This window comes from Lactuca sativa, chromosome 2 (assembly GCF_002870075.4).
Source record: "Lactuca sativa cultivar Salinas chromosome 2, Lsat_Salinas_v11, whole genome shotgun sequence".
Lineage (NCBI taxonomy): Eukaryota > Viridiplantae > Streptophyta > Magnoliopsida > Asterales > Asteraceae > Lactuca > Lactuca sativa.
This window is the reverse complement of record NC_056624.2, coordinates 138,279,693-138,292,150: the sequence shown is the minus strand read 5'-3', so window position 1 is coordinate 138,292,150 and position 12,458 is coordinate 138,279,693. Positions and strand designations below refer to the sequence as shown.

Sequence of the window (12,458 nt, the reverse complement as noted above, 5' to 3'; positions counted from 1 at the left end):
AAATATTCTTAGAAAAGTATTTGGTGTTAATCAATAATATTAGTGTAAAGAATCATTTTGATCCATTAGTTTCTTTAGTATGACTCTGTCAAGCGATATTTTTGTTAAATAAGATATAAAAAGAACTATTACACTTATATAAAAAAAAGATATCATTAACATTTTCGGTCTCCACGTCTCATCTCATCTCATCTCATCTCATCTTTATATACTTATAAATGAAGCATTTTTCCTTTTACCACATTCATTTGAAACTCCCACATATTTTTCCTTTCACCACATTTAGTTGAAACTTCCATGACTTTTCAATTTCTTTCTAATAATAATTATAAGTTGTTTAATAAGGTTAAATAAATATCAAACCTAAAGTGTAATCATATAAACTAAATTTCAATATTAAAATAATATCTTGACTTCTACTTATAAAGTTATGTTTGTTAACTTTTAACATATTATACTTAACTTATTAGTTTTAATATATTGTTGGATGTAAACCATTATCATTTTAAGGATACAATTTTGGAACAAGTTGTATAAAATACTTAAATTATTAATTTTGAGTATAAATTATAGGGTCAACGTAAATATAAATTTTAGTTTAACTTAAACAACCCAAAAAATATTTTGTAAATAGTTAAAAGTGAAAAATTGTGGTGTCTTTCTAATAATGATTATAAGTTGGTTAACAATGTTAAATAAATATAAAAAATAAAGTGCAATTATAAATAAACTAAATTTCAATTTTAAAATAATATATTTACTTCTACTTATAAAGTTATGTCTTTAACTTTTAACATATTATACTTAATTTATTAGATTTAAAATGTTTTTGTATGTAAACCATTATCAGTTTAAAACTACAACTTTTGAACAGTTTGGAGAAAATACTTAAATTGTTAATTTAAATATAACATTACAGTGTCAACTAAAATATAAATTTCAGTTTCACTTAAAAAACCAAAAAATATTTTGTAAATAGTTAAAATTGATATATTATAGTGATAAATGCAAAAAATAAATTATAATCCCAATTTAACTAAATTATTTCCTAAATATATTTTTATAATAGTTAAAAGTTTTTAAATAAGTAGCTTAAAATAACTTACAATAATAATAGTTAAAAATTACTCTATATAAATGATTATATTGTTACCTTTAAAATCAAAAAACAATGTTTGATGTTTTAAATAATTATAATGATAGAAATTAAAACATTAAGCAAATAAATTTTAAAAAATCAATTAACAATAACAACTATAAATAACATTAAATCATATATTATATTTAATTTTATTCATTTGTAACTCGCGGGTAGAAGTGATTCAAACGATTAAGATTATACAATTATAATAGATGTATATATTATCATATAATTCAAAATAATAAATATATTATATCAATTTAGTATATAAATTATTATATCAAAATTAACAACAACGTTATTGTTATATTTAAAAAACATATATTTATAAAGAATTTAACTATATAGGTGTTTCTGCACAACGCGCGAACATTCGCCTAGTTCTTTAATAAAAGAATACACAATAGCCACGTGACATGTTTCTACGCCCCCTCCAACTAATTTTCACACTTTTTTTTCTTATCTTAAATTTCTAAAATGCCCTTATTATATTTTTCCCTAATTTGAAGCTACTAAGTAACTAATTTCGACTTTCATATTCCAACTATATATACGAGTTATCAACTCCTAAATACCTAGATTCTTGGTTGATTAGCAAAATCTCACTGATTTTACTCCTCACATCCATAAATCTAGCTAAAAACATTAATCACCCCATCTTTCTTCATTATCTCTCCTCTTCATCGATCCTCTCTATCAATGCCTTCAATGGTTGTGTTGCGATGTGTCCATCTCTAGAGCTTCTACCCACTATTTTTTTCCTATTCAAATACATACTCTACCCTTCCCTTCCATTTACAAAGAACATTCAGAATGAGAAATCAAGGCCACTATCTCCAAACCCAAATATTTCATCCTCATCTATTGATCCCTTTCTGAAGGGTAACAAATAATATATTCAATAACACAAACACATCGGTTAACCTTCCGAAATATGATTTCAGTTCGGTTAACCATTTAAGAATTACAAGCAACTATTTGAGTTTTTCTAAAAAGCTTCTTTTGCCAAGAAGATATCAAAAGTAACTATAAGCTATGGCAAATCTAAAATCAAAATTTTAATTAAGACCTCCATTAACCAACTAGATATGACAAATTTAGATCAACTAATTTCATTTCTCATATAATAATATAAAACAAAATTTATGAATAAAAAATTTTGTTCTCTCTTTTTTTATTTATTTATTTTTATTTCCTTGAAATTATATAACAAAAAGTAGATTAAAAATCACTAAAACTAAATGAATAGAAAGGAAAAAAGTAACTTACTTGATCTTCGAGTGCTCTTTCATGTTCTGTCACCATCGTGTCCATTAATGGCCGTTGTTTAGTGTCCCGGGTCAAACATTCGTAAGCCATTTTTGAAAACACACCAAGAGAGCTAGGATGTATTTCACCCTTTATATCACGAAAAATAATTTTATTTAGGGTATTCTCATTTTAATGCTTGCGTACCAAATCGGTAAACGAATGATTCTTATCATTTTGCCCTAAACACAACCTCCCACACAAAACTTCAAACAACACCACACCAAATGAGTACACGTCTGTCTCCTTTGTTAGTATCCCAGTCTCAAGATATTGGGGATCACAATACCCAAGTGTGCCCGCAATATTATTGGAGATAACAAAGGTGTGTTTTTGGTTAGCTGGACCAAATTTTGATAGACCAAGATCTCCCATCCTTGCATTCCAGTTTTCATCTAATAAGATATTAGAACTTTTAATATCCCGGTGCAAAACTCTTTGTTGGGTTCCAGCAGGATTATGAAGGTATGCCAGTCCGCGAGCCACCCCGATGCATATCTTAAGGCGCCGAGCCCACGTTAGATCCTTGTTGTTGAGATGCAAGTCAAGACTTTTATTGGATGCAAACTCGTACACAAGGATCTTCTCATCATTTTTATCACAATACCCTAAGAGGGAGACAATATTTTGGTGCTTGTACATGGAAAGCATAGTGACCTCCTTCCAGAATTCAGAGTTTCCTTGCCCCATATTAAGATCTAAGCGTTTTATAGCAACTGTGGTCTGCCCCTTTGATAGGAGGAGTTCTGCCATGTAAACTTTCCCAAAGCCCCCTTCCCCTATGAGATAGTCTACAGCAAAATTATTGGTTGCTGATTCTATAGCTTCTAGTTGTATTTCGAGGTGTTTAAACTCTTCTAGGACGGACATTGTATTGATTTTTGGTCAAAACGAGGAAACAAGAATAAGAGTTCTAAAGAACTAAAGTTGAAGTGCGTGAAAGGTATAATATTGCATATACATAGTTGCGTGATAATATATACAACTTCAGGTCTTTTAGTCAACCCTCTCCGCCTTACATAATTGACGTTTATTAAGTATTTCTAAAATAATTATAAAAAATAGTATTATAAAAACTAGCATGGGTTTAACATGGTTACTTAATAGCTTCCATGTGCTTTAACGACGTTTGCCAGCTTGCAGAATGAGTATATGATTATGCTGTACCTATACAAAAGTCTCCTCCTAATAAAATATGCTCTTAGGTAATTAACGGGTTGGTTGGCTGGTTCAAATTCAATAATTGATTTTTTTTTTTAAAATGTTACTATTCGTCTCACACACATATATACACGTACATAATATATACATCTTTATCATAAGAAATTAAATAGGTAGCAAGGTGTGGTATTAATTGGTTAAGACAATTAGTTATTGCTAAACATTGGTTTATAAAAATAAAGAAATTGGAGAAATTGCTTCGAAACATCTTCTTGAATTAGAATCACAAGATTCAGCCACTTATAATTTTGTTATCAAATATGTATGCGATTTTCTGGGAAATGGGAGGATAGAAATCAGACAAGAAAGTTGATGAAAGATAGAGGCGTTAAAAAAGTGCCTGGTCAAAGCTGGAATATTAAGGTCAAGAACACTGTTCATGGGTTCTTTGTTGGTGATCGATTACATCCGCTAGCTGATGAGATTTAAGATTATTTAGAGGTTATTACTAATAAAAAGGTCTTGGTCTTTTTCGATCGGTCCAGTCTTGTGGTCTTTTCGTACGTCTTTTTTCGGTTCGGTTTTTGGGTTTTTTAGTCGGTTTTCGGGTTTTTTCGGTCCAGTTTCGGTATGTATTGGTTTTTTGTTTCAGTTACAAGTTTTTCATTTAACAAATGTGTAATTAACATCAAAATAATAGATTAAACTTTATTAAAAATGATACACTAAAGTTTATTAAAAAATGAAGTTAAATAGTGTGGGATTAAAAATTGTGTAATTAACACAAAAATGATATATTTATTGGTCCAGTCTTGTTTTAGACCGGTCAGGTCATGGTCTTTTTTCGGGTTCGGTCCGCGACCGATTCTTTTATGCAAGTCTATACTAGACCGTTAAAGAAACTAATTATAGGTTACTTGGTAAGATGCTTCACCAGAATTGATTTCTTTTTGCTAAATATAATTTTGGTAATATTTACGTGAATTTTCAAATGCTTATAGTGTACTTTGTAAGAATCCTAATTTCTTTGAAATATGTACTATCCATTTCAAGTGTAATTTTTTTTTTCTTTCAAATTTGACTTTATTTTATACTTATACAAACATATTTAAAAGAACGATAAAGATTGCCTATGTACCAAGTAACCACTTGATTTTTATCAAATTATTCCGGATCCTATCTCTATGCAAATTGGTTTTTTTTGTTTAATAACTATGATTTTATATATGTATATATAAATATATTTAAAAAACAAGAAATATTATGTAGTATAGTTACAATCTATACAAGAAAACAGAGTATTACAGGCAACTCTTTTAGCGGCGACATTAGATGAGACACATACACGTCCAATGTCGCCGCTAAAAGTCAATGTCGTCGCCAAATGTGACAACTCGAAATTTCTATCTTGTACAATCATTCAACCCAATCAAAGTCAGACTTGTTTCAACTATCTTTTAGCACTGTTTATGGTCTGTTTGAGTGTTCTAAGCCTAGTATATCCAAGGAATGAGTATTAGGAAGTATTTGCTGAAGTTCAAAACCAACAAACAAGCCATAAACTCCATCATAAGGAGTTTACGGCCACAACACAGGAGTTTACGGTCGTAAACTCAAGGTGGCCGTAAACTCATGGCCTTAAGTATGATGTTAGGCGACGACTCGACGGGTTCACCTTCTTAACCAATATTCAAGTCCTTCATCCTACTCGCCGAGTTGTATGAACAACTCGTCGAGTTCATCTTCATCCGATGAACACTTATGCTAAGACTCGCCGAATTGTATGAACAACTCGCCGAGTCTGTTCTTGATCTAAGGAGATTGCCTTGAACTCGCCGAGTCAGGGCATTGACTCGCCGAGTACCTCCATAGATGAGTTAAGCTTCCGACTCACTGAGCCACACCCCGTGACTCACTGCTCACTCGACACTACGAAAAGGGGACAAACTCAGAGACTCGCGAACAGACTCGCCGAGTCACATGAACGACTCGTCGAGTCGTTGCCATGCACCCACTAATTACACAGATTTGCTCGATTCCAGTCCATGCCATTCACAGATCTGGACTTCTAGGACACGAATCATACGTAAAGTTTCCAACTTTACGTGTGGATATTCACCAATATGGATTTTAGGGCTCAAAATGCCTCAAAAGGGTAGATCTAGGGTGAATAAGCAACATGGGGCCATAAAGCTAACAGATCTGAGCTCCTGGAGCTCAATCTTGCCTAGATCTAAGGGCCAAACGCCTTATTACGACATATAATGCACATACAAACTTGGGGATTTGACCAAGAAAGGCCCAAATGAAGTACTAAGCATAGAATCATGGGGAAAACGGGTTATACCTCAAAGGAACTGCTGGAAGAACACAATAATGGCCTGGATGGCTTCCTTTCTTCTGGATCTACTTCCTTCCTCTTTCAAAGCCTTCAAAATCACATAACAAAACTTCAATCTTCAAAGAAAAAGCACAAACGAGGGTTGGGGAGCTCTGGGGAGAGAATGGGGGCTGGCCTGGGGCAGATAAGTCCTTTAAATAGGTTGCAAACCCCTAAAACTTAGGGTTTCATCCAACAGCTGTGACTCGCCGAGTCCAGGATATGGACTCGCCGAGTTGCCAACTTAAACGTGTCCCGGGTCCCGCATCCACTCGGCGAGTCGGACCTATGACTCGCCGAGTCCAAGGCTAAAAAAAAGGAAATACTCAAATATCATTTACGTACCAGGAACCGGGTGCTACAAATCTCCCCCACTTATTTTAGACTTCGTCCTCGAAGTCTTCTGCTCGATCCTGAAACAGCTCGGGATAATGCTCCATCATCTCGCCCACCGGCTCCCAAGTCCATTCCGAACCCTTGTGGTGCTGCCATTGCACCTTCACTAGCTCCGCCTTCTTGTTCCTCAAATCCTTCGACTTCCTGTCGAGGATTGCGACTGGGAGCTCAATGTAATTCAGGCTGTCATTAACCTGAATATCCTCCAAAGGTACTACCGCAGAATCGTCCACTAGGCACTTTCGCAACTGCGAAACATGGAAAGTGCTGTGGATCTGGCTAAGCTCGGCTGGCAGATCCAGCCTATACGCTACCTTGCCCACCCGGGCTATGACTCTGAACGGTCCGATGAATCGCGGGCCCAACTTGCCCCGCTTCCTGAATCGAATGACGCCTTTCCACGGCGACACCTTCAGGAGAACCATATCCCCGACCTGGAACTCCAAATCGGATCGGCGCTTGTCGGCATAACTTTTCTGCCGACTCTGAGCAGTCTGAAGCCTACTCCGGACCTGCTGGATCCTCTCGGTCGTCTTGAGCACCACTTCGGTGCTCCCCATGACCCTCTGGCCAACTTCACCCCAGCATATCGGGGTCCTACATCTCCGTCCGTACAACATCTCGAAGGGAGGGCGGTCGATACTCGCGTGATAGCTGTTGTTGTAGGAGAACTCGGCTAGGGGAAGATAGGTATCCTAGCTACCACCGAAATCTAGCACGCACGCCCGCAGCATATCCTCCAGAGTCTGGATGGTCCGCTCACTCTGCCCATCCGTCTGCGGGTGAAAGGCAGTGCTAAAATGCAGACGAGTGCCCAACTCGTCATGAAATCTCTTCCAAAACCTGGAAGTAAAACGCACATCCCTGTCCGAGATCACCGATACTGGCACCCCATGCCGTGCCACAATCTCCCTGATGTAGATGTCGGCCAATTTCTCAGCCGATATGCTCTCCTGAATCGGGATAAAGTGAGCACTCTTGGTCAATCTATCCACGATGACCCAAATCGAATCCACTCCACGTGCGGTCCTGGGAAGCTTCGTGATAAAATCCATCGTGATATCTTCCCATTTCCACAGCGGGATATCCAACGGCTGCATCTTGCCATGCGGTCTCTGATGTTCGGCCTTGACCTTCCTGCAGGTCAAACATCGCTCGACATACCATGCCACATCCCGCTTCATGCAGGGCCACCAATAGTCTAGACGAAGATCCCTATACATCTTCGTCGCCCCGGGATGAATAGAGAATCGGGACTTGTGCGCCTCCTCCATCAAAATCTGGCGCACGCCTCCGTGATACGGCACCCACACCCTACGGTGTAGTGTCAGAAGTCCTCGGCTATCATAATCAAAGGAGGAAACCTGACCCACCACACGTTCGCTCTTCCGATGCTCCTCCTTGATAGCCTCCTGTTGAGCCTCCCGAATCTGCTCCAACAGGGGAGTCACCACGGTCATCCTCATGCAAACGTCCCTGATCGGCGCCGCCTTGCGGCTAAGCGCATCGGCCACCACATTGGCCCTCCCCGGGTGGTAAAGGATCTCACAATCATAATCCTTCACCACGTCCAACCATCGACGCTGCCTCATGTTCAGATTCGGCTGATCCATGAGGTACCTCAAACTCTTGTGGTCCGTGTAGATGGTACATCGAACCCCGTAGAGGTAATGCCGCCAAATCTTGAGGGCAAAGACCACTGCCCCCAACTCCAAATCGTGTGTCAGGTAGTTCGCCTCGTGAGGCTTGAGCTGCCTCGAAGCGTAGGCAATGACATGCCCCCTCTGCATCAGCACCGCGCCCAACCCAGAAATGGACGCATCACAATAAACTACAAAATCCTCCACGCCCTCTGGCAGGGCTAGGATCGGCGCCTCGCACAATCTCAGCCTCAGTGTCTCAAATGCAGCCTGCTGCTCGGGTCCCCACCGAAAGACCACGACTTTCTTCGTCAGCTGCGTCAGGGGTACGGCTATCTTGGAGAAATCCTGGATAAATCTCCGATAGTAGCCTGCCAATCCCAGGAAACTCCGAATCTCAGATGGAGACTTTGGAACCTCCCACCTCATCACGGCCTCGACCTTGGCCGGATCGACCAGAATCCCGTTCTGGTTGACGAGGTGTCCTAAAAATTGCACCTCGCGCAACCAAAACTCACACTTGGAGAACTTGGCATACAAGCTCTCTCTCCTCAGGGTCTCTAACACCTCTCTCAGATGCTCCTCATGTTCCTCCCGAGTCTTGGAATAAACCAAGATGTCATCGATGAAGACTATCACAGACCGGTCCAGCATCGGTCTGCATACACGGTTCATGAGGTCCATGAACGCGGCAGGAGCATTGGTGAGCCCAAACGGCATCACCACGAACTCATAATGGCCATAGCGCGTCCGAAACGCGGTCTTCTGCATATCCTCCTCCCTGACCCTCATCTGATGATAACCCGAACGCAAATCTATCTTGGAGAACCAAGATGCTCCCTGAAGCTGGTCAAAGAGGTCATCAATCCTCAGAAGCGGGTAACGGTTCTTCACCGTTACCTTGTTCAACTCCCGATAGTCTATACACATCCGATGCGACCCGTCCTTCTTCTTCACGAACAGGATCGGGGCTCCCCATGGCGAACTGCTCGGACGAATGAACCCCTTGTCTAGCAGCTCCTGCAGCTGCGTAGACAACTCCTGCATCTCAGGAGGAGCCAACCGATACGGTGCCTTGGCTATCGGAGCCGCACCAGGGACAAGGTTGATCCTGAACTCCACCTGTCGCTCCGGAGGTATCCCAGGAAGCTCCTTTGGGAAAACGTCTGCAAAGTCTCGGACCACCGGAACCTCGCTCACTGTCGCCTTACCCGTCTCCCGGGTATCCATCACATACGCGACGTAACCTGCGCATCCCTGCTGAAGGTAGCGCCTAGCCCTCGCTGCTGAACATACAGCGGGTCCATACTGGGGTCTCTCACCATGAATCACTAACTCTCCCCCGCTTGGGGTCCTGACCCGCACTAGCTGCTGCGCGCAATCTATCACAGCCCCATTAGGGCTCAGCCAATCCATGCCTATAATCACCTTGTTCCCACGCAACGGTATGGGAACCAAGTCTACCAAGTAACGCTCCTCGAACAACCGCAACACGCAATCTCGGAACACCATCGATGCTCGCACCGATCGATCATCAGCAATCTCCACCTCCAAAGGGCAATCTAACTCGCCTGATGGCTCATGAAACTTCTTGCTAAGCGCAAGGGAAACGAATGATCGGGACGCACCCAAATCAAATAACACCTGAACTGGGAGGCCGTTCACATGGAACGATCCCGTCACCACATCGAGTGCGGCGCGTGCCTCCTTGGTAGTCAGCTGAAATGCCCGACTCCTCACCACTGGAGCCTCTGCCTTGCCCTGCCGGCCATCCATGATCCGCAGGGTCGCTGGAGCTGGCGCCTTCACCGGCGCTGAAACTATCAACTGGGGGCAATGGGCCTTCTTGTGGCCCCTCTGGTTGCAGTGGAAACACAACAACTCTGATGTCTGAATAACTGCTGCCGGAGCAGTGCAATCCCTGCTGATGTGCCTGGACTTGCTGCACTTGTAGCAGCCTGATGATCCCATCCTGCACGCCCCTCGTGCGGCCTGCCGCATTTCCTGCAGTGGCTCGGTCCTAACTGGCCTTTCGGCCTACCATCTGATCCCTTGGGCTTCTTCCCCGAAGCCCCTCCTGCCTGTCCCTCCTCCAATTTCCATTTCCGGATGTGCTCCAAATCTATCTCCCTCTCCCTCGCCCTGGCAATCATAGAGTCCAAGGTAGGGCAAGCCGAAAAACTCACATGCTCCCGGATGTCAGCTCGTAGCATATCATGGTAACGAGTTCTCCTCATGTCCTCGTCACTGGCATACTGGGGCACCAACAAAGCCCTCTCTCGAAACTTGGCGGTGATCTCCGCCACAGTCTCCGTCGTCTGCCTCATGTCAAGAAACTCCCTGGCCAGCTGCTGAAGCTCGACCGCCGATGCAAACTCTGCCCTGAACCTGGTCACAAAGTCCGACCAGGTCATAGCCTCGATAGCTGAGGCTCCCAATGAGTCACCCACTGACTCCCACCAATCCCGGGCTCGGTCCCGTAAACATCCTGCTGCATACCTCACCTTCGACCCTTCGGGGCAGAAGCTAGTCAACTGGGCAGACTCGATGTCTGCAACCCATCGCCTGGCAGCAATGGGGTCTTTCACCCCGTGAAAATCCGGTGCACCACTGCCCCTGAAGTCCTTAAAGGACAGTGTGCGAGATCCTGACTGGCTAGATGCCATATCACTCCTGAATGCCCGAAGGCGATCCTCCATCAACTCCATGATCCCTTCCTTGATCGACCCAAAGATAATGGGGGTCGACTCAAGGATGCCTCTGGTAATCTCTGACGCGATGAACTCGCGCAGTCCCTCATCAACCGGCTCGGAACCTGATCCCGAACCTGACCCCTCTCCTGAATCGCCATCTACCGGCCTCGATCGAAGTACCACCATTCTGCAATACATCACAACAATCATTAGTGATACTGATACTCCCTGAGGGATCACAACTACTTACAAGTTCCCTGGTCTTATCTTGGCCTTCCTTGGTTCGGGTACGGATCCTCTGCTTTCAGTAGTACGGGCCCATACTACCTTCCACATCTATCCGTACCTTCTTCAAGTAATGCCTCGACTCCACCAGATCCCTTTCACTACTGTTGATCACTGCTATACTCATCCTAGGCTTGCCCTAGGAAAATCTCTAATTCCACTCTAACCAGTCCTCAGCTGCTGCAGGCCTCCTTGTAATGCCAATTAGCCATTACCCGAATACCATCACATGTGACGAGGCTCAAATAATCCTTCGAGTACCCGACTCGTCCCTACAACGGTTGGACTCAAACAAGAGCTGCGCAGTAGGATCAAATCCAGCACTCTAAGATTATTCAACCCTGATCACATGTGACGTGACGCATTCGCCTAATGGCTAACTCCCATTATTCAGAGTCCTACGAAGCATGAAGCAAGCAACATTCAGATAAGGATAACAATCTCAATTAACTCTATCCACTTTCAGGAACTGAGCTAGCATAAAGTGCTAAGATCATACTACCAGGCATAACCTAAGCAGGCTATCCTACTTACTGTTTACTCAACTACTAGCATGCAAGTTCTCATACAACTGGAACACATAAAGCAGGCACATAAGGCATCACTCCTAGATCCTTAGTCCTATTCTAGCATGCTGTTCTACAAAAGCTGATAAACATAACATAAACTTGTATGGGTACTTTGGGGATACTTACTTGAGCTCGGCCGGTCGCGCACATCACACACTTCGTTCTTTCTCAAAACTCTTTTCTAAATTTTAGAAAACATTTTCTTTTAGAAAATCTTTTAATCCCTCGATTTGAGTTCAGACACTCCCAAAGGTGTGTCCGAATCCCTCAAACCAGGGCTCTGATACCAACTTGTAACGACCCAATTTTCACGACCAAAATTTTTGTTTTAAAAACATTACTTTGGCAAATATTAATAACTAAACACATTGTCTGATCAAATCATAACACAAAGTGAATCATGTCTAAAGCCAATTCATACATTCAATCAAAATATCAGAGTACAAATCCTAGTGAAGCTCGTAAATGCGGAAACCGGAGAGTGTGTGTGTGACATGCTACTACCGCGCCGGCTCCTTTCCCCTAGCTGAAGAGTTACCTGAAACCAAAACTGAAAACTGTAAGCACAAAGCTTAGTGAGTTCCCCCATCGTACCACATACCATACAAACACGCAACATACATACTGCCAGGCTATTATGGGGTGCCTGACTACCCGGTACGGCCGTTCTGGGGTGCCGTCCTACCCGTGTCAAGCCATTCTGGGGTGCTGACTACCCATGTCAAGCCATTCTGGGGTGCTGACTACCCATCGGTCCTAACAACCGACCACATGGACTGGTCCCCTCGTACTACCTCTATCGCATATAACATAACAAGCCAGCATGCAAACATATCATCATATACTATCAGACGTATCTGGGGTGTCTGACTACCCTTCGGTCCT

The 12,458-nt window shown here is 42.2% G+C and overlaps 2 protein-coding genes across 2 annotated transcripts in view; both read right to left on the bottom strand.

The window, feature by feature from the left end:
• Positions 1 to 3,391, bottom strand: part of LOC111893319 (uncharacterized) — an 8,291-nt gene extending 4,900 nt beyond the window's left edge. The window contains exon 1 of the mRNA XM_042899189.2: positions 2,411 to 3,391. Coding sequence (XP_042755123.1) covers positions 2,411 to 2,500 — 90 coding nt within the window. The 5' untranslated portion in view covers positions 2,501 to 3,391. The remainder of the gene's footprint in view (positions 1 to 2,410) is intronic.
• On the bottom strand, positions 2,582 to 3,319 carry LOC122194384 (probable serine/threonine-protein kinase PBL23). The gene has a single exon (XM_023889383.1). The coding sequence runs from the start codon at positions 3,317 to 3,319 to the stop codon at positions 2,582 to 2,584; it is 738 nt and encodes a 245-aa protein (XP_023745151.1).
• Positions 3,392 to 12,458: the final 9,067 nt, after the last annotated feature.

What these genes read in the sequence shown, in the direction of transcription:
- LOC122194384 (XM_023889383.1), bottom strand. Translation starts at nt 3,319, where the DNA reads ATGTCCGTCCTAGAAGAGTTTAAACACCTCGAAATACAACTAGAAGCT.